We start from the raw sequence: 22509 nt of genomic DNA, 5'->3' as shown, positions 1-22509 counted from the left end.
TGGCAACGACGAAAACATTTTGTAACTGTCTCTCAGACGATACACGTCGTACTGCGTGCTAGTAAGCTAGTTAAACAAGTGATGTCATTACAAATCAGCTGTTCACATAATCTAGGTAAGTAATTTATTTATTTATTTCAAAAATACATAAATTTTCTTGAATTTAGCAGACAGTACTCGTATTATTTATATTTTATAGTGGCGGCAAAATGTCTAGCGCCGGCCTTGAAAGTGACACGACTTACGTTACAGCAAATTCAGAGGAAAAATAATACAAGTTAGTGTTGTTATTATTTAGAAAGAAATATAGGATTAAAATAATTTTTAAAATATAGTTACTTTATAACAATCAAATTAATTTAATTTATAAACAATAAAATATGTTCATGTAATTATGTACCTACTTACTGTGTTTTTAAGCAATATATATATATAATAATTTATAATATAATTTTAAATTATTTTTTTTTTTAATTTCTTTATTGATTAAGGTGTCACATATTTGTCCTCATCCCCCCATTCCCATCCCACCCCTCTCCCCACGCATGCCCCAATCCCCTGTTGAACTTAACCGTTGGATAGGCTTATATGCATGCATACAGGTCCTTTGGTTGAACTCTCCCCCTCCCCCACCCTCCCCCTACCCTCTTCTATCCTCCCTCTGAGGCCCGATAGTCCGATCGATGCCTCCTTGCTTCTGGTTCTGTTCTTGTTCCTCAGTCTATGTTGTTCATCATTTCCTCTAGATGAACGAGATCATATGTCACTAGATATATACTAATAAGAACTGAATGTGAGACGAGCAATAATATTTATGCTGACAGGCAAATGAATCACTCTGTAGCGAGCTTCCCCCTGGACCAACAGTTCTTTTGAGACCCAATTTCGATGTCCAGTAGTTCCTTATGTGTACATGTCAGCACTGACCCCTCAGCTCTAGATGGTGGACAAATGGTGGTAACGGAGGTCCGACTCCCTCTGGTTTGGTCTCGGCCGAACCCAGGGGCACGGCGTCACCCGGACTAAGGGGCACGTGGCCTCACCCATACCCAAGGGGCGCGTGTTCTCACCCGGGCCTGGGACCCAGCCTCACCCGGATGGATCCAGGGGCGCACGGCCTCACCCGGACCCAGGATCTGGCTTCACCCGTACCCAGGGACGCTTGGCCTCTCCCAGACCCAGGGCCACTTGGGCTCACCCGGGCCTAGGTGCACGAGGCCTCACCCAGATCCAGGGACACATGGTCTCACCCGGACCCAGGGACGCTTAGCCTCTCCCAGACCCAGGGGCACGTGGCCTCACCCGGGCCTAGGTGCACGAGGCCTCATCCGGATCCAGGGACACATGGTCTCACCCGGACCCAGGGACGCTTGGCCTCTCCCAGACCCAGGGCCACTTGGGCTCACCCGGGCCTAGGTGCACGAGGCCTCATCCGGATCCAGGGACGCATGGTCTCACCCGGACCCAGGGACGCTTGGCCTCTCCCAGACCCAGGGCCACTTGGGCTCACCCGGGCCTAGGTGCACGAGGCCTCACCCGGATCCTGGGACACATGGTCTCACCCGGACCCAGGGATGCTTGGCCTCTCCCAGACCCAGGGCCACTTGGGCTCACCCGGGCCTAGGTGCACGAGGCCTCACCCGGATCCAGGGACGCATGGTCTCACCCGGACCCAGGGGTGCTTGGCCTCTCCCCGACCCAGGGCCACTTGGGCTCACCCGGGCCTAGGTGCACGAGGCCTCACCCGGATCCAGGGACACACGGTCTCACCCAGACCCAGGAACGTTTGGCCACTCCCAGACCCAGGGCCACTTGGGCTCACCCGGGCCTAGGTGCACGAGGCCTCACCCAGATCCAGGGACACATGGTCTCACCCGGACCCAGGGACGCTTAGCCTCTCCCAGACCTAGGGGCACGTGGCCTCACCCGGGCCTAGGTGCACGAGGCCTCATCCGGATCCAGAGGGACACATGGTCTCACCCGGACCCAGGGACGCTTGGCCTCTCCCAGACCCAGGGCCACTTGGGCTCACCCGGGCCTAGGTGCACGAGGCCTCATCCGGATCCAGGGACGCATGGTCTCACCCGGACCCAGGGATGCTTGGCCTCTCCCAGACCCAGGGCCACTTGGGCTCACCCGGGCCTAGGTGCACGAGGCCTCACCCGGATCCAGGGACACCTGGTCTCACCCGGACCCAGGGACGCTTGGCCTCTCCCAGACCCAGGGCCACTTGGGCTCACCCGGGCCTAGGTGCACGAGGCCTCACCCGGATCCAGGGACGCATGGTCTCACCCGGACCCAGGGACGCTTGGCCTCTCCCCGACCCAGGGCCACTTGGGCTCACCCGGGCCTAGGTGCACGAGGCCTCACCCGGATCCAGGGACACACGGTCTCACCCAGACCCAGGAACGTTTGGCCACTCCCAGACCCAGGGCCACTTGGGCTCACCCAGGCCTAGGTGCACGAGGCCTCACCCAGATGTAGGGACACATGGTCTCACCCGGACCCAGGGTCGCGTGGCCTCTCCCAGACCCAGGGCCACTTGGGCTCACCCGGGCCTAGGTGCACGAGGCCTCATCCGGATCCAGGGACGCATGGTCTCACCCGGACCCAGGGGCGCTTGGCCTCCCCCAGACCCAGGGCCACTTGGGCTCACCCGGGCCTAGGTGCACGAGGCCTCACCCAGATCCAGGGACACATGGTCTCACCCGGACCCAGGGACGCTTAGCCTCTCCCAGACCCAGGGCCACTTGGGCTCACCCGGGCCTAGGTGCACGCGGCCTCACCCGGATCCAGGGACACATGGTCTCGCCTGGACCCAGGGGTGTGTGGGCTCTCCCAGACCCAGGGGCGCTTGGCCTCGCCCGGGCACGGGATCCAGCGTCATCCGGATCCAGGGGCACTTGGCCTCACCCGGACCCGGAGTCCGGCCTCACCTGGACCCAGGGGCATGTGGCCTCACCTAGACCCAGGGACGTGAGGCCTCACTTATACCCAGAGGCATGTGACCACACCCGAGCCCAGAGGTGCGCAACCCCGCCCGCACCCGGGTCTCAGCGGGGCCCCGTCTTCCCGATCCCAATTCCTGCCGGTCAATCCCCCCTCAGCAATTCCCCTGGCCATCCTTCCAGAGCTCCAGTATGGCTGCTGCAGAACTCGTCGGGCGGCGGCTCGGCGAAGCTCCGGTGCACCCGGTGCATGGCGGTGGGCCAGTCTGGCGTTGCTGCGTCGGCCCTTGGGTCTGCATCGGTGGCTGGTCGCCGAGCATGCGCACCTGGCCGCTTCCGGGGCGTTGAGATTCTTGACGGACTCAGAGGTCAGCAAGCGCGGAGTCTCCCACCCCATGTCTCATAGGGGTTCGTCTGTCCATGCTTGGCTGCCAGTGGAGCCGTCCCCTCAGCCGGAGACCGCCGGGGGAACTGCGCCGAGCACGTTCCAGGCCGCTGTTGTATCGCCTGAGCCATAGTTCTTTTGTGTCGCCTGAGCTGTAGTTCTTAAAGTGTGGTCTTTGGGTCACCGGCATCAGCATCATCCCACATCCCCCTCTTTTATTCTAGTTGTAGAGCATCTACTCAGCCAGCCCTATGGTGGTCTTGGATGGTGTCTGCTCTGCTCTCTTGTCGTAGTCTCAAAGTTGTTGTGGTAGGCAACAATCAGGCTTCCGCCCTATGCCTCCATCTTGGTCCTCCTTTGTATAGTTAAGTCTTGATTGTTGTTGGTGTCACTGGGGGGGCTCTCTTTGTCTATAAAGGAAGAGTTGCTGTGCAGGAGACACGTTTATGGGCCGGGTCTTGGTGCAGCAAAGCTTTGGCGCTCACTGAATATTCCCGTTGAATGTGTCCCTTATGCACGTGGTTGAAATCTGGTGTCATCTCCCACAGACCACTAGATGCCCTCCTTTCTGGGTCTCCAATGGGGTGTAGATCAGCTACTGCCTTAGGCACTCAGCAAGGATTACAGCAAAAACTGTAGTTTCTTCCTCCTGTCTGAGTGGCCCTGGAGCAGTCCTACTAGAACAGCAGATCATCTGGTCCGCTGCCAGAGGGCAGTCCACCCACATGCATAAGCCGTTGCTTGGGGCGCAGGTGTGCCTGCAAGACTTGCGGGGCAGGTCTTCAAGACGTGCTGGGCGGGACCCAGGGCGGGGCGGGGTCTCAGGGCGCCAACAGGCCATGGTGCGGCGAGCCTCGATGGCTGTGAGTCTGGTCCTTCTGCCTTCCATGTATCTAAGTCCCCTCGTTCCGCACTCCAGCGCAGCAAACACTGATTGCTGGGCGCACCTCTGCAAGAGTCCCGCCTCTCCCCGCAGGCATCTGGGTTTCCCGGGGTTCGCCAGAAGATGGGTTTCAGGGTGATGGAGAGCTAATCTCCCTTAGGTTTGGAACAAAAGCCCCTTTCCCCCGCCACCAGCCAGACCCACGCACCTCCACACCTCATCCCCTCCGATTTCGCTGGGTGCGAGGCAACAGAACAGCCTTTAACCTCCGCCGCCATCTTTTTCAAACTTCTCAATTTGTACTTCTTAATCCCTTCATTTCAGTCAACTTTACTGAAGTCTAGCGCCGCCGGGAGGTGCACGGAAAGGGCGCCCGGGCCTCCGTCCGGTGCGCGGTGCGCGCGTCCCGCGAAACCAGGCGCGCGAGGGCCGCGCGGCTGGGACGGGCGCTGGGCGGCCGCCGAGCTCCAGGCACCGCCATCGCCGCGTTCCGGACGTCGCCGCCGCGGCGTCCCCCCAATTTATACTTCTTAATCCCTTGAATTCAGTCAACTCTACTGAAGTCTAGCGCCGCCGGGAGGTGCACGGAGAGGGCGCCCGGGCCTCCGTCCGGTGTGCGGGGTGCGCGGCCCGCGGCACCAGGCGCGCGGGGGCTGCGCGGCGGGGACGGGTGCTGGGAGGCCGCCGGGCTCCGGGCGCCGCCGCTGTGGCGGCGTCCCCAGCGTCCCGGGCCGGGCAGCCTGCGGGGGCGGCGGAGTTGCGAAAGTGAGTGAGTTTCCCAGGGTTTCGCCCGGAATGGGGTTCAGTGCAATCGGAGCCGGTGCTCAGCGCACTCCGGAGCCTTTATCTCCTTCCTGCCAGTGAACTCCGGCCAGGTCATCAGCCGCCCCCTCCTCTCCGGTTCCATCCTCCCCGCAGGCGCGTGTGCTCGTGTCTCCGCCCGTTTCTCCATACCTCAGGCTTTTACGGCTTCCCCGACTGTCCCCGTGGCCTTCTCCTTCCCCCCAGCTGTGGGCATTTCAGTCCGCCAGCTCTCCTGTGGTTCTGGACGATGTCCGTTCTGACCTCTAGTTGTATTTTTGAAATTGTTGTGCCCGGCTGCAGGTTAGGTGTTTAACCTATGCCGCCATCTTGGTTTCTCCTATTTTTTTTAGATTTTTAACATAATGAGTAAGAAAAGAGGATGCAAATTCAACGATGATCTAAGAAATGAATTTCCTTTTATTAAAAAAACCAAAAGCGATTACAATATAGACCAAATTTTTAATCAAGAACCCCACCCCCCACCCCCCACCCCCCCGGGCGGAAACCGGTTTGGCTCAGTGGATAGAGCGTCGGCCTGCAGACTCAAGGGTCCCAGGTTCGATTCTGGTCAAGGGCACGTATGTACCTTGGTTGTGGGCACATCCCCAGTAGGGGGTGTGCAAGAGGCAGCTGATCGATGTTTCTCTCTCATTGATGTTTCTAACTCTCTATCCCTCTCTCTAAAAAATCAATAAAATATATATTTTTTAAAAAAGACACCCCCCCCTCCCCCCGGTCAATGGTATCCCGCTTTACCAATGTTAAAACCTGGTCACCTTATTCTAGGGGCCTCATATATAGTATATAAATATATATTGTGACATATTTATGCATTTTAGTTCTATTATATGTTTTAAAACTTGCTACTTTTTCATATCACTTCATATTCTTCTTTTTTTTTTTTTAACAATTTCTTAGTGATTTCTTCCTCAGTACTTCAACTGTCCTTTGTTCTTTTATTTTTCTCTTTCATGGATGCCATGTTCTTTGGAAGCTTGTTTAGACCAAGTTAATGGCCTTTTAGGCTTCCTCCACGGGAATAGGAGTTCACTTTTGAATAAGAATTATATGTCACAGGAGTACATCAGTATTTTAGAGATGCTTAGGTGGGGCATGGCCAAAAAGGTTGGGAACCATGGCCTTAAAAAATAAACTAATGTATCTTCATTTAATTTTTGTTCTCTTTATTATTTTATATACTAACTTTTATTTCATTACTATGGAACTATATAGGTATCTACATTATTATTTTCAATTGCCATCAATCGCTCTAGAACAGTAAAACTGCACAGAAAATGTTAGTGTCCTTATTAAAATAATGTCTTCAGAGCTGTAATATGTTGTTGCCTTTAGGATTAGACTTTACACAGAACCTAGGGAATATTTAGATAACTTGTGGAACTAGTTTTGAGTGACAGTTCTACCAATAGTAATGAAACCTGTATTGGGGTAGGCAGGTATTGTGGTATACCTCTTGAATTCGAGGGCAGGGAGAGCTGTTTGCTCTTCCAAGTGCTCAGCAGATTAGAATTGCAGGCTTGTGACTACCTGTATTGGAATGCGAAAATAACTGTTTCTTTTCTCCTTTTATACCAGTACTTCACCTATTGGATTTTTTAAAATAAGGGTTTAGTTTAGAAATATGCTCAACAGATATAGATATGCTATAAGGTGGACAGGTAGAATGAGTAGAAACAACATTTATAGCAATGTTATATAAAAACTCCTATCAAAACATGTTTAAAGTCAATATGTGAAAATCTGGATTTTCAGAAAAGCTCTCTTTTATGAAAATACTAGAGGCCCAGTGCACGAAATTAGTGCACTGGGGGGGTGTCCCTCAGCCTAGCCTGCACCCTCTCCAATCTGGGATCCATCTCACAATCCAGGACTGCTAGCTCCTAACCGCTCGCCTGCCTGCCTGCCTGATTGCTCCTAACTGCTTCTGCCTGCCAGCCTGATCACCCCCTAACTGCTCCCCTGCCAGCCTGATTGATGCCTAACTGCTCCCCTGCCAGCCTGATTAACTCCTAACTGCTCCCCTGCTGGCCCGATTGCCCCCAACTGCCCTCCCATGCCTGCCTGATCTCACCCCCAACTGTCCTCCCCTGCCAGCCTGATCTCGCCCCCAACTGCCCTTCCCTGCTGGCCTGATCTCGCCCCAAACTGCCCTTCCCTGCCGGCCTGATCACCCCTAACTGCCTCTGCCTGCCTGATCACCCCTAACTGCCCTCCTCTGCCAGCCAATTTGGTTCTGATTGGTCGGTTTCTATGCCAGTCAGTGTCAAAAGCTCCGCCTCCTGGGCAGCCATTGGCTCCTCAAGTTGACCCAGATTTGGTTCTGATTGGTCAGTTTCTGTGCCAGTCAGCGTCAAAAGCTCCGCCTCCTAGGCAGCCATTGGCTCCTCACACTTTACCCAGATTTGGTTCTGATTGGTCGGTTTCTGTGCCAGTCAGCGTCTCTGGGCCTGTCAACAGGGCCTGATCAGAAAGGCGGGGCTGATCAGCAGCCCCAGTGAAGCCTGGAGAGAAATGGAAGCGCGGCTGCTGGAGAGAGAGGCAAGTGCTGATCAACAGCTGCCACAGAGGCTACAGATCAGACCCTACTTCTCTCTTCAGGCCTCTCTCCGGGCCTGATTCTCAGCCCCCTTAGCAATCAGTTCTGGGTCACCGCGCCTGATGCCGTAGCAGTCACTGCTGGGTCACCACGGCAACCCCACGGCAGAACTGACTTCGGTTGGTCGAGCCTCCAGTCATGACGGACCCAAGGTTTTTATATATTAGGATTACTAGAATTTTTTTTAACACAAGTTTCTTTAGATAATTAAAAATAATTCTATTATGAAATTTTAAAAATATTTCAGAAAAACTTGTCATATTGTGGCAGTGGCTTTTGAGAATATTTTTTAATTGTCTAACAAAAGACTGTAGATGACCTCATGTTGCTGGTTGTGACAAACTTGTGAGTTTCTGATGCAGAATGATATGCCAAGTTCTCACAAGTTTTGTTTTTTGTTTTTAATGTTTTTTATTGATCTGAGAGAGGAAGGCAGGACATCATTGTGAGAGAGAGAAACATCAATCATTTTCTTCCCATACGCACTTTGACTGGGAATTGAACCTGCAACTGGTATGTGCCCCAACCTGAAATTGAACCCTCAACCTTTGGTGCAGGGGATGACACTCCAAGTAGCTGAGCCACATCTGCCAGGCCCTCACAAGCTTTTTTTTTTTTTTTTTTTTTTTAAATACATTTTTATTGACTTCAGAGAGGAAGGGGGAGAGAGAGAGATAGAAACATAGAAACATCAATGCTGAGAGAGAATCCGCTGCCTCCTGCACACCCCCTACTGGGGATTGAGCCTACAACCCCAGCACATGCCCTTGACTGGAATTGAACCTGGGACCCTTCATTCCATAGGCCAACACTCTATCCACTGAGCCAAACCACCTAGGGCCCTCACAAGCTTTTGATGACAGTTCAACCTGTCCTCTTGAGAGCTACAAAAAGGCCGATTAGGGAAAATGGTTCGCAGGAGATTGTAGACTATTGCAGTATCATCTACTTATGAACGGAACCATATTTTAGTGATTTCTTTTTTCTGACTCTGAGCTGTTTTTCTAGATGATTCTACCTTCTCATACTCTGTGCTCTGGTTAATTTGAACTTGAACCTACTCACAATAGCATGTCATAGTCTAAACTCCTCAGAAGCAGGTCTGTTTTCAACACTGGGGCCTTTCTTCATATTGACTGCCCATGACACTGGTGAGAGGCCACATTTAAGAAGTAGCATAACTGGAAAGTAACTGTTAAGAAGATTAATATATTGGAAATATTGAGGAAAGATACTAGTATTCTTGCTTTATTACAGAAAGTTAGCTTTCCCCTGTAAATGATTACTCATGAGATAAAATTTAAACTGAAAAAGGATTTATTTCTATTAAGTTCAAAGTCATTTGCAAAACATAAAAATCTTCTCTTAACATATGTCACACAAGAAAATTAATGGCCTGGAAATGTACAGCTGCCTGATCATTTTACAGGCCTTTATTACCTAGTATAAAAGGTACTACTAATGAGGCCCAGTTAACTATAACTCTGCCATGGAAGCCAGTTTTCAGCTGTCTTAATTCTGTGATGGTTCAGTAACACTAATGATCGATTTTAGAGGTTCAATGTTTAACTAGGTTTCTTTATCCTCTGATGCTTGGGAGACGGGCAGGGCGAGGAGGGCTACTTAGACCAAGTATACTGAAAACTGGACTATGTCAGATATAGGTAAAAATCAAAGCTAATTTTTTAATTCTTATTCCAAATGGAGAGTTTAAACTTGTGTAAGATGCTCTTCAACTCTACAAATATGAAAAGCTTCTGAATTTTTTACAATCTCACCAAGAAAGTAAATTTTTCCAAAATTAGAATTGATATGTCTTTTAAAAACCTCATTTAGATAATGTTAAGTGTTAAATTATTTTTTACAAGTTTCAAAACTCTAGAACTTTAATCGCAAACATAGCATTGTAAATGATTAGGCTCTCAAATCAGTTGTTTAACAACTAAACCAAAGAGCTTATTTAACAAATGCAAGTGTCTACCGTATGGACACATTTGTAGACACAGTAGTAAATTACGTCTATTGCTGCCTTCAGAGCTCGTATTCCAAGAGGAGAGTGGATGAAGAAAGAACTCATCACGAGACTTTGGTTCCAGTGACAGAAGTAAGCACAGGGAGTTCTGGGGACACACAGAAAGGGAATTGTGGGTGTCCAGGGTCTAGAAAGGTTTCTCATATGGGATGACCTTTGCACTGAGTCCTAGTGGGATGACGAGGAGCTAGTCCTGCCACAGAGCCTTCTTCAAGTCTTAGGAAGCTGCATATGAAAAGGCCAAGAGGTGAGGGGAAGCCAAGTGTGTCCTGGAACCACCTGGAGTTCAGAGCAGTGCAGGTGGGTGAGCAGGCTCAGCTGGAGCCAGATGGTAGAGGAGCCATTGAAGGGTTTTTCAGTGGGATCAATAAGTGATCAAATTACATTTTGGGGAAAAAAAAAAAGACACCTTGAAATTTGGAGGATAGATTAGAAGGGTAAGATCAGTGACAAAAAGAGCAGTTAGGAGGCTGAAAGAGATTAAGGGGAGACAAAAGAAATTTCTGAAATAGTGTCTAGCCCAGTGCAGGGTACCAAGTAAATGTGTTAAAAGAACAATGAGATCAAAAGGCCTACTCTGATGTTGAAAGTTTTCAGAGAAGGAGGAGATGAATGCAGATTGGAAGATCTCAGATAAAGTCCATTTATTGGCTTCTGAAGGATCTTGTAGTTCCCTGAAATGGTTATAAAATTTTATGCTCACATGCATTTTCTAAAACAGCATCATTAACTTTCATCAGATTCATAAAAGGTACGTGGCCTCCATAAGATGGAAAACTACTGGGTTAGGAGTTAGCCTGGCAGAACAGATTTCCTGTGTGGTGCTCTATAGAGGTTTGTATTTAGTCATTTCAACGAAGGGCTTATGTTTATGGAGGCGATTATCAGCTATGCTGGTGACATCAGGCTGGGACAGGTATCTAACTATACTGGGAGCCTGGGGACAGATTCAAAGAGAACCCAACAGGTTGGACAGAAGTGAATAAAAAGTTGTAATTAGGTTCATAGATCAGCTGCACTATAGAAGTGGAATGGAAGATGCTCGTCTTAACAATTTTTGTGAACTGTTGTTCTTAACAGCCATTGTATGTGGAGGAGAGGGGAGAGCCCCAGGAGTTTTATGAGGTAGTAAGTGCTTCACTGGAATTGTCTAAAAAGAGGCAGAATCCCAGGTCAGGGAGATTGTATAGGAGTGAGGCTATGTGGAGAATAAGAGTAGAGCATTCTAGCCGAAACCGGTTTGGCTCAGTGGATAGAGCGTCGGCCTGCGGACTGAAAGGTCCCAGGTTCGGTTCCGGTCAAGGGCATGTACCTTGGTTGCGGGCACATCCCCAGTAGGGGGTGTGCAGGAGGCAGCTGATTGATGTTTCTCTCTCATCAATGTTTCTAACTCTCTATCCCTCTCCCTTCCTCTCTGTAAAAAATCAATAAAAAAAAAGAGTAGAGCATTCTGCATTGAATAGGAGACTAGACTGGAGATTGTTTAGAGTGCTAAAATGAAAAATTTCCCTATATGGAGAGTTACAGAAAATGTACTTACATAAACCTCCCTCTGTACTGTCAACAGCATCCTAAGACAGTTGTTTGAAATTTAAAACTAATTTTAAATAGGCCTGATCTGAGAATCAGGCACAATTGATAACTCTGTTTCTGTAGAAAAACATGAAAAGAAAAGAAATGAGGACACAAAACTGCCTTTGCATGTGATGGCCCTGCTGTGTTTCAGGGGCCTGTTTTCCCTCCCTTATTGCTGATGTACAGGAACACTGTATTATGAGGGAATAGTTGCTAATCTGGCTGCAGCATAAACCAGTAATGGTAGATTGATGGCATAAGTGAATTTTCCTTTCAGAGATTGTGTCGGTGCCCGTCTGTACCTGTGTATCCTTTAACTAGTTCTACTTATAGCACAGTAAAATTTCAAGGCATATTTGAAGGGCTGCTACGGAAAAAGAGAAAGCCTTTTTTTTCTCTGTCTCGTGTTTTCAATGAAAAGACAATGTTTAAAAGAGCTTTTCCCAGAGCCCCAGAATTTAAATTTACTCAATTGTGACAATTTTGTTAGAATGAAAGCATTGATTTACTGAAATTCCTATTTGTCATTACAACCATTTTAAAAATTAGAGAGCAAGAATTGTTTCAGTTGGCTTTATTATACCAGTACTAGAGGCCCAGTGCACGAATTATGTGCACAGGAGGGTTCCCTCAGCCCAGCCTGCACCCTCTCCAATCAGGGACCCCTTGAGGGATGTCTGACTGCCGGTTTAGGCCCGATCCCGATGGGACCACTGGCTCCTAACCGCTCACCTGCAATCTGGGACCACTGGCTCCTAACCGCTCACCTGCCTGCCTGCCTGCCTGCCTGCCTGATCTCCCTTAACCCTTCTGCCTGCCTGCCTGATCACTCCTAACCACCTCTGCCTGCCTGATCACCCCTAACTGCTCCCCTGCCGGCCTGATTGCCCCCAACTGCTCTCCCTTGCCGGCCTGATTGCCCCTAACTGCTCTCCCCTGCGGGCCTGATCGCCCCTAACTGCCTCTGCCTCGGCCCCCACCACCATGGCTTTGTTCGGAAGGAAGTCGGACGTCCAGAAGATGGCTGGTCGACCCAGTCTAATTAGCATATTACCCTTTTATTAGTATAGATAGATTATATAGGATAGGATTGCTTAAATGGGGAAAGGGGTGAGCCGTGAGCCTTTTTCAGCAGGAGGAGATGCTCTTCGCAGACAAAAATACATAATCCCTATATCTGGACTGATAGCCAGTCATATGCACTATACTGCCAAACCGGTTATTAAAAAATTGAACTGCTTTCTTACACCTTACACCAAACAGCTGTTGTTCTTAAAACCCCTCCTCAGCCCCCACCTTAGGTTCTGCCTTCACAGTTCACCCAGATTAGGTTCTGATTGGTCGGTTTCTATGCCAGTCAGCATCAAAAGCTCTGCCTCCTAGGCAGCCATTGGCTCTTCTGGGAAATCCAGAATGGCCCACTGACAGCTGCCTTTCTCTCCAGGCCTCTCTCTGGTCTGCCGCAGAGGCTGCAGATCAGGCCCCACCTCTCTCTCTTTCTCTCTTTCTCTCTCTCTCTCTCTCTCTCTCTCTCTCTCTCTCTCTCTCTCTCTCTCTCTCTCTCAGCCTCACCAGCAGCCGAAGAGGCTGCTGGTCAGGCCCAGCCTCTCTCTCCAGGTCTCTCTCTGGTCCTGATCCACAGCTGCTGAGGCAGCAGCGAGGTCGTTAAGCCTCCGGCCCAGCCCTGGGCCAAAGGCTAATGATCTTGCCATGCCTGCCTTGCACCACCCACTGCCCCCTGCCGCCCTGCCTGCTCACCTGCCACCAGCCTTGCTGTGATAGGAGCCTGTGGGCCACAGGGGAGGGGCCAAGAGGTGCTCCATGCACTTCCTGGTGACCATCGTCCATCTGGTTAAGTCATGACGGCCCTAGGCTATTATTAGTATAGATAGCTTGGGAACTTTTTTTCTGTTCACATTCTCTTTTTTTAATATATTTTACTTTTTTTGTTTGCATTCTTTTTTTTCAATATATTTTTATTGATCTCAGAGAGGAAGGGAGAGGGAGAGAGAGATAGAAACATCAATGATGAGATAGAGTCATTAACTGGCTGCCTGCTGCATGCCCCACACTGGGGACTGAGCCTGCAACTCAGGCATGTGCCCTGACCAGGAATTAAACCATGAGCTCCTGGTTCATAGATCGACGCTCAACCACTGAGCCACGCTGGCCGGGCTGTTCACATTCTTTTAACCTTAGACTCATCAAAAACAGAATTCATCCTACACAATTAAGTGTTTCCTGTCTTGTTTAACCTTTAGTAGTTACCAAGCTCTTTTTCCTTGTCAGCATGATGCATCACTTTTTAAAACACTCTTTCAAAAATCAAGCTCTCAAAAAATAATTGATAAGTAGATAAATAAAAGTCAAATCCTCTTGTTTACATTTTTCTATACAAACAAGTCTATTTATTTGTTTGTTTGTTTGTTTATTTATTTTGCTTGAGAAAATTTATTTGAACAAGCAAAGAGAAAGTACACTCAAAGAGAAATTTCAAGCCGGTGGCTCAAATAGCTACTCCAAACAAGTCCTTTTTAATATTGAGGTTTCTGTGTTTGCAGTGAATACAATTAACTTGTATTTTATTCATCAGGCATCTATTCTGTTTTGATGCTTAAAGTAAAAAAAATTTAAAGATTGATGATTGTTTCTCTCCATTTGTTTTTCACCTGTCTTGACAAAAATGTGAGAATTAGACACTTTAAGAATTCTAATTTTGTTTCAATTGCTGTAAACTTTTCTATATTTTATACCTCTGTAGGATCCTAGGGCTCTATACAAAAGACATGTAAATCTTCTAAGTTATTTCTATGATATTTGAATAGGCAATGCATTTAACATTTAGAGGGTATGTAACAAAGGCTTTCTGCTCCTGTTCCTCCACGGCTCCCAATGTCATCTGTCAGCCTTCTGTGTCCCTTCCAGGGAACGAAAGAGATACATCTGACACTTTTTAAAAAACATCCTTTATCACTAATTAAATCTAGTATAGTAACAAAATAGTAATTTTCCCCTGCATCTTTAAAAGCATGCATTATATTTTGATGGCAGCTATAGAAAGTTGTCGGTTTTCCATTAGGACCATAGAACCAGGGTGACAAATGGTATCCCTAAATGGAGCTAGCTAGCATCTGCATGTCCTGAGTGAAGGAGTAAGATCTACACTCCCCTTTCCTTATGGGGTGCCTTAACATTTGTATTTATAATACAGATACTTTTGAGTGGGGAATAGATTAACTTTTTAATTCTTGTTGTAATAGAAAGTTTCAGACCCACTTCTCTGTACTCTTTTTAGGAGGATTTTAGAATGGAAAGAAGCTGATACAAATTACTCAGAGAGAACTTACTGGAAACAAAGTCCAACAACTGGCTAAGAACTTGCCAAGGACCTAAACTGTGTTTGTGATATGCTGATATGTATTGAGTGGGATTCAGTCAGATTGGAGGCGGGATCCTTGCCTACTCTTGTACTACCATCATTTGGAGCTGAATGATAAAGGGGATGGGAGGCCTGGGTGAAAGAGGTGAAGGGATTAGCAGTACAAATTGGTAGTTACGGCAGTCCCAGAGTACAGCATAGGGAATGTAGTCAATAATAACATCATAACTATGTATGGTGGTCCTTGAAATATCGGAGGGACCACTTTATAAAGTACATGATTTTCTAACCACTTTGCTGTATATCTGAAACTAATAAAGAACAATATTGAATGTGAACTGTAATTGAAAAATAAATAAAAAATTTAAAAGAAAAAAAAGAGAACTTGCCCCATATTATCTGTCCTCCACTATCCACAAAATCCCCTTGCAAACACTCATCCATACCCTGGCCCATCAACCCAAAACCTCCTTTCTGACTTTGTCACTGTGTAGGATCAAATATACAGACAGATAGATACAGCGCTGCATGGACACCATAATGGTGACTAAACTGAGGTGCACATTTTATGATGGGAGTATTCAGAATGGGTAGTTATAGATTTAGAAAATCATTGAATGGAGGTTGATAAGGAAGCACTTTTCTTTCATTTATGAATTTTTGAGTAATAGTGGGGAAAAGATACTTCCTTTCTAAAGAGGCTTTAGAGTCTAGTGTGAGAGGGAGGAATTGGACTGTTTTTCTTACAATTCTGTCCTTCCCCCCTTTTAAGGAAAATGTCCCAAAGAGCTCATGATGACCAGGCACTTCTTTATACTTGACAGCTGCTTGTGAAATGTTAATGGTTTCCTGACAAATAAAATAAGGCAGGGCCCTTCTTTAGTTATTACCTTACTGGAGCTTTTAAGCTCAATTTTAGTGCAGAATGATGCTAGAAAGATTTATAAAGGAATTGGTGTAATTATTCAAAACAGTTAAATTTTGCTTATTAATGAGTAACCCAGGCCACACACCCTCCCCCCACCCCCCACCCCCGCCCTGTCTCCTCCCCACACACACACATATACACACCCTCCAAGGTGCAAGGCCCAGAGTGAAGGCAAGCCAGGCCTTGCGAGGAGGGCGTGTACCAGCAGAAAAACAGGAAGCTGTGCTTCAGCGCCTGGCCTGCCTGGAGGTTTCTAACTCTGGGTCAGGTGTGCTTAGGTTCTGCAGCAGGGACACTGTCTGAGCCCTGGCAGCCACACTGCTCAGCATAAATCCTTTAAAGTGTCAATAATTTATGTGTAGAGAGAAATATGACTGAATTACAGCTTAAAGAGCTTTCACAGTCAGGTCTCTACAGGAGAAGACGAGATCGTCCTGATAGTTTGAGACTAACTGGGTTACCGGAGGAAGGGCTAAGGTGAGTGCAAAGTCATGGTTGGCTAAAGGTCAAGGCACCATATGACTGCAATGAGAATCGTGCCGAAGTGAATGCAGCACGGGGGGTACACGCTGAGAGGATTCCACTAGGAACCTCTTAGTCTATAATTAAAGACTGAACTTTATATAATCCCAAATTGTGCTTGATTGGAACTGTGCAAAACTAGAATTCCTTTTCCCATTTCTTCACAAATCCTGTAAGTTGTTTTAGCTCTTCCCCAAACCTGTAGTATTTTTATGTCTTTAAAAACTATGTAATTACCACAGTAATAATTAAAACTGGAAACAATTATTTTACCCCATTGGTTTTAAGGATAGATTGCTTTGGTTTATTAGAACATGTTTCTGTGAGGAATTTTTCTTTAATTTTTGGTGGTGAGTGTAGTTTGTAGTGTTTTGGGCATCAGGGGGTGTTCATATGGGATTCTTTGTTATTGAAATGGATTTAAGAAAGGAATACAGAGAAACTATTGCATGTAACCTGGGAAGGAAGGACATCAAAAATCTGGGGGCCATTTTAACTAAAAAGGTTAGGGTTTTTTGTTTTCAAAGTTAATTTGCCCAAAACAACACAATTTTGGTTTTTGTTACAATTGTTGAATTTCTTTTTAGATTTTTGGTTCTGAAAAACCCCTGCAATTTAAGCTATATGTTAAAATACTGTTAACTAGAAGGGTTTAGATTTTGTTTCTGAAATGAAGAGTTCCTGTTTTAGTGCTGGCAAAAGGCTGCCGTAAAGAGAGACTTCCTTTTTTTTTTTTTATCACATATACTGTCTAATACTTAATTTATTCGTGGACTCTCAAGCGTTTGAATGTTCCATTTAAATAGTGGGGGGGTATTTATGTGTATACTATTGCTCTTTTTCATATAAATTCATTTTTAGAGTTTTTAAATTCTCTATTTAAATTTGACAGGGAAAAATTGACAAGGAAGCTTTTTTTAAACATATCAAATTTATATTTTTCCCATCTCCCATCCTCCTCCCCTTTGGCAACCATCAGCTTGTTCTCTATATCTATGGATCTGTTTGTGTTTTATTTATTCTTTTGTTGTTGTTGTTGTTTTTAAGATTCCACATATAAGTGAAGTCATAACAGTATTTGCCTTTCTCTGCCTGACTTATTTCAACTTAGCCAGCTGTACTACAGGAACTATACTTTGGGAGGGAAACGTTTATTTGAAAATTATCAACTCTTACTACCTTTGAAAAGAATAGTAACATTAAAGAACTGTTATTGGGAGCATTTGAGATCTTGCTTCCCGACATTGTCCTCAGTTTGGCTCAAACAAACGCTTATAAAAAGTCTCAAAAAACATAAAAAAGAACTGTTATTGACCTAACATTATTAGCATTTTCCCCTGCTATATCAGGGGTCTCTTAATTACATTTAATGTATAAACTAAGAATTGATTAGACTAAAGAGAACTTGAAAGCTTCAGAGTTTGAAAAGTTACAAATTTTTAAGCATGAGTTTTAGTGAAAATATTGAGCTTTTCTTGCTAACCAGATAGGCTGTTGGAAATGACCTCTAAAATTGATGTTTAGTTGTAGACTCCAATCTACTCTTGATCCAATAGTGAAAAGTTACCAAAATCAATTTTAATTTTAGATTTGGGGTCCTAAGGAATTTTTTTTTTAAATTAAGATATGTAAAACACCATTTGAGACCAACCACTTTTACTTACTGTCAGACAGTAGTGAAAGTACACATGTATGCCAGAGGAGGCAATTTTCATATAGTTATAATGACCTTTGAAGCAACAAAATTTTTTATTTTGTCTAGAGTTTAAATTAAAGGAGGAAGAGTGATTCTTAAGAAGTATTGCTTGTTTCATTAGGTTAAGAGGAAAATTTTTCCATCCATTCTAGCAATGTAGTTTCTTGGCGATAATAGTAGACTTACTACATTTCTTCCATTTCTCTGTCCCTTAATGCAGAGAGAATGACCATTTTCCTTATTTTATGAGTTCAGGGTTGAGCTAGGAAAAGTAGACAATTTTCTGTTTTCCATGGACTTTTTATCCATGTAGAGCAGCAAGGGTTTTTCTTTCCTAGTTATATTTTTATTATTCAATCGGATTTCTTAGCTAATAGGAATTGGGGAGAGGAGATTTTTAAATTAGGCACACCTATTCCAGTGCAACCCAGTTAGACCAGTTAGGTCACTTTGTTGAACCTCAGTTTGTTCCTCTTTAAATACCTACCATTATCAAACATCGTTTATCTCATAAAATCCTCACCCCGCAACTTAGTAATTATATAAATAGTGCTTTAGGGTTAATGCCTTTCATGTATTATTCAACTAATTTTTATTGAGTGCCTATTATGTGCACTCAATAAAAAGATGCAGTCATGGACCAGTCATAGTTCCTCCCCTCAAGGTACACCTCGGTTTTGGCACATTGAATGTGACCAACAGATGCTCTTCCTAGGAGCAGTTATTTGATGTTGAATGTGTGTACTATCAGTTATCTTTCATGCTGTCTTGAGTATTACACAAGACCCATTCCTTCTCTAATTCCTGCTTACTCACATGTTCTTTTTCTTGGCGTGCTTATGGACTCTAGCAGAAAAACTGCCAGAAAAGATTACTCTTTTAAGTTTAAGTAAAAGACTGCTTTGAAACATAATAAAAGTATTTAAAGAGCACTGTAATAAACATGAAACTAGTTCTGGCTTTAAACATGAAATAGTTTAAAACAGAAGCATGTGAAAAGCAACATGAAAATCACTGACTATATATGTTTTTACTTTAAAATATTAAATGTAATCTGAAACTTACTATACTTGCATGCTTTTGTACAATGGAATACTACCCACTGTATTTGAGGGTTATATTATAGCAATTTGTCTTGTTTAAATATAATTGTCACTCCTAGTAGAAAATGTCCTGTGGGCTTTTATTGTAAGTTCTAGAACATGTCCTTAATTTTGGATAGAATCTGACATGTCTAAGAAGCAGTTGGAAATATTTTTCTTTATAAAGTTAAATGTTAAGAATTTGAATAAAGCATGTGTATTTGTTTATATACATAAATATGGATAATCTTTGTGTCCCTCTCCTCACAACCTGGATGGAATTGACATGACTTTCCAGTTTAAGCAGTGGATTCATTAGAGTGAAGTAGTTCACACTCTTGTTCCTTTGGGCTCTACATTGAGCCTCAACTTTACCAGGGTATTGACCCTTTTTTCCCTGAAATTTTTGTTGACCAAAAATAACATGCAAGATAACGTCTATTCTAGCTGTTAAATTATGTTGACCCCAAACACAATGTGGGGTTTTTTTGTTTTTGTTTTTTAGGAACCATAATGAAAAACACACCTGAACAATCCACAACCCCACCCTTCTTTAAAATTCTTAAAGTCACCTTTGCTGTGCCTTGAATATAAAGGTTCTATAACTAACTGATTTGGGACACCTCAAAATGCAAGTCTTTGCTGGTTGGATTTGAAACATAGTTTAATAAAGCAGGGGTTAGAGAACTGTGACCCTTAGGCCCTATCCGGCCCACTGCCTATTTTTGTATGGTCCACAAGTTTAGGATAGATTTTACAATTTTCAAACGTTTTTGGGGAAAAGAAGAATATTTCACAACATTTGAAAATTACATGAAATTCAGATTTCTATGTTCATAACTAAGGTATTATTGGAACACGGCCATGCTTATTTTGTACATATTGTCTATGGTGGTTTCTTGCTGCAGCGGCACAGCTGAGCTGTGACACAGATCCCCGTGCCTGCAAAGACAAAAGTATTTACTCTCTGGCCCTTGGCAGTCATCCCTGGCCCAGTGCGCTTGCCCCATTGTTCCCACTGCTCCACCTCCCGTTAGTTATGACTGATGAAATTAGGACTGTGTCAGTCTTTGGAAATTAATGTGAATCAAGAAAATGTACTTAGGCCCTAGATGGTTTGGCTCAGTGGATAGAGTGTCGGCCTGTGGACTGAAGGGTCCCAGGTTTGATTCCAGTCAAGGACACATGCCTGAGTTGCGGGCCCCACCCCAGTAGGGGGCATGCAGGAGGCAGCCGGTCAATGATTCTCTCTCATCATTGATGCTTCTATCTCTTTCTCCCTCTCTCTTCCTCTCTGAAATCAATAAAAATATATTTTTAAAAAAAGAAAATGTACTTAGAAATTTGTATCCCTATGTAAAGTTGACTGGATGAACATCCTTATGCTTTCCTTTTCTGTCCTTTCCCAATGGAACTGGGTAACCAGGAATGGGAGGAAGTTCAAAGAAAAGAGACCTTTACTTTCTGGTTATTAAATAAGCCTTCTGTTGGGTACAATATCATGTATCATGTTATCATGTATCATGGAGGAGTACACTTGAGACCTATATAATCTTATTAACCAGTGTCATGCCAATAAATTTAATTAATTAAAAATAAAAATAAATCAATAAATAAACCTCAACTCATAACTTTTTATTTTATTTATTTATATTGTTGGCACTATTACAGATGTCCCCCATTTCCACCCCACTTTGTCCCCCTTCACTTAGCCCCCGCCCACCACCACTACCCTGCCCTCCACCACATGAGTTCATATCTTTTAACTTTTTAAGTAGTGGGAATGTCCATGACTTGGTTTGAGATTAGAAAACTCAGATCATGTGTTCCTGAATAACACATTACCCTTGATTGAGCCCTTGTTATGGGCCAGGCACTGTGTTAAGAACTTCCATGTTTTTTAACTCTCAATCCTGTAAAGGTGGAGGAAGAACCTAAAGCTGAAAAGGCTATCATCCTATCTAATAAAAGAGTAATATGCAAATTGACCATCACTCCAAGACACAAGATGGCCTCCCCCATGTGGTCAAAGATGGCTGCCCCCATGTGGACACAAGATGGCCTGCAAGGGGGGGGGGAGAGTTGTGGGAAGTTAGGGATGACCAGGCCAGCAGAGGAGGGCAGTTAGGGGTGACCAGGCCAGCAGGGGAGGGCAATTGGGGGAGACCAGGCCAGCAAGGGAGGGCAGTTGGGGGGGACCCAGGCCTGCAGAGGAGGGCAGTTGAGGGGGACCAGGCCTGCAGGGGAGGGTAGTTGAGGGGGACCAGGCCTGCAGGGGAGGGCAGTGGTGGGCGATCAGGCAAGCAGAGAGGGCAGTTAGGGGTGACCGGGCCAGCAGAGAAGGGCAGTTGGGGGGGTCCAGGCCTGCAGGAGAGGAGAGTTGGGGAGACCCATGCCTTCAGGGGAGGGCAGTTTGGGGGGGGGGGCGGAACAAGGCCTGTAGCGGAGGACAGTCGGAGGGACCCAGGCCTGCAGGGGAGGGCAGTTGTGGAGGACCAGGCCTGCAGGGGAGGGCATTTGGGAGCCAGCAGTCCTGGATTGTGAGAGGGATATCCAGCTGCCCGTTTAGGCCCGATCTTACTGGGATCAGGCCTAAACGGGCAGTTGGACATCCCTCTCACAATCAGGACAGCTGGCTCCCAACTGCTCGCCTGCCTGCCTTCCTGATTGCCCCTAACCGCTTCTGCCTACCAGCCTGATCACCCCCTAATCACTCCCCTGTCAGCCTGTTTGCCCCTAACTGCCCTCCCCTGCAGGCCTGGTCATCCCTAACTGCTCTCCCCTACAGGCCTGGTCCCCCCAACTGCTCTCCCCTGCAGGCCTGGGTCCCCCGCACCTGCCCTTCCCTGAAGACCCCATTGCCCCCAATTTCCCTCCTCTGCCGGCCTGGTCACCCCTAACTGCCCTCCCCTGCAAGCCTGGTCACCCCTAACTGCCCTCCACTGCAGGCCTGGTCACCCCCAACTGCTCTCCCCTGCTGGCCATCTTGTGGTGGCCATCTTGTGTCCACATGGGGTCAGTCATCTTTGACCACATGGGGGCAGCCATCTTGTGTGACGGTCAGTTTGCCTATTATTCTTTTATTAGATAGATAGAGGTCTGGTGCACGGGTGGGGGCCGGCTGGTTTGCCCTGAAGGGTGTCCCGGATCAGGGTGGGGGTTCCCTTGGGGCATGGAGCGGCATGGGCTAGGGGCCTTTGGTGGTTTGCAGGCTGGCCACGCCCCCCGCGACCCAAGCAGAGGCCCTGGTATCTGGGATTTATTTATCTTCTATAATTGAAACTTTGTAGCATTGAGTGGAGCCACGCCTCCTGCTTGCTCTGTGGCTGCAGCCATCTTGGTTGGGTTAATTTGCATACTCGCTCCTGATTGGCTGGTGGGTCTGGCAGAGGTACAGTCAATTTGCATATTACCTTTCATTAGATAGGATTGTGTGGTATCATTTATATGTGGAATCTACAAAAACTAAACTTATAAAAACAGAATAGCATGGTTGTGACCAGTTTGGAGGAGTGTGCAAATTGGAGAGATGTTGTTTTAAAGGTACAAATTTGGGACTAGTTTAAGAGATCTAATGCTCCGACTGGTGTTGCTTGGTGGTTAGAGCGTCGGCCTGCACACTGAAGGGTCTCTCAGGTTGAATTCCCTATCAAGGGCA

General features: G+C 46.1%; 1 protein-coding gene across 5 annotated transcripts in view; it reads left to right on the top strand.

The window, feature by feature from the left end:
* The window catches only part of LIMS1 (LIM zinc finger domain containing 1), a 185841-nt gene that overhangs the window by 87372 nt on the left and 75960 nt on the right, over nucleotides 1–22509 (top strand). For 3 of the 5 annotated variants that reach the window (XM_008154109.3, XM_054721600.1, XM_054721599.1), the window contains exon 1: nucleotides 15922–16028. The exons of the other annotated variants lie outside the window; for them this stretch is intronic. In XM_008154109.3, the coding sequence (XP_008152331.1) occupies nucleotides 15922–16028 (107 nt within the window). Of the gene's footprint in view, nucleotides 1–15921; nucleotides 16029–22509 lie in introns of those variants that run through there. 5 annotated transcript variants of the gene reach the window in all.

Source organism: Eptesicus fuscus, chromosome 9, assembly GCF_027574615.1.
Source record: "Eptesicus fuscus isolate TK198812 chromosome 9, DD_ASM_mEF_20220401, whole genome shotgun sequence".
NCBI lineage: Eukaryota > Metazoa > Chordata > Mammalia > Chiroptera > Vespertilionidae > Eptesicus > Eptesicus fuscus.
Note: the sequence above shows the minus strand (reverse complement) of the source record. Positions and strands in the feature narration are given on the sequence as shown.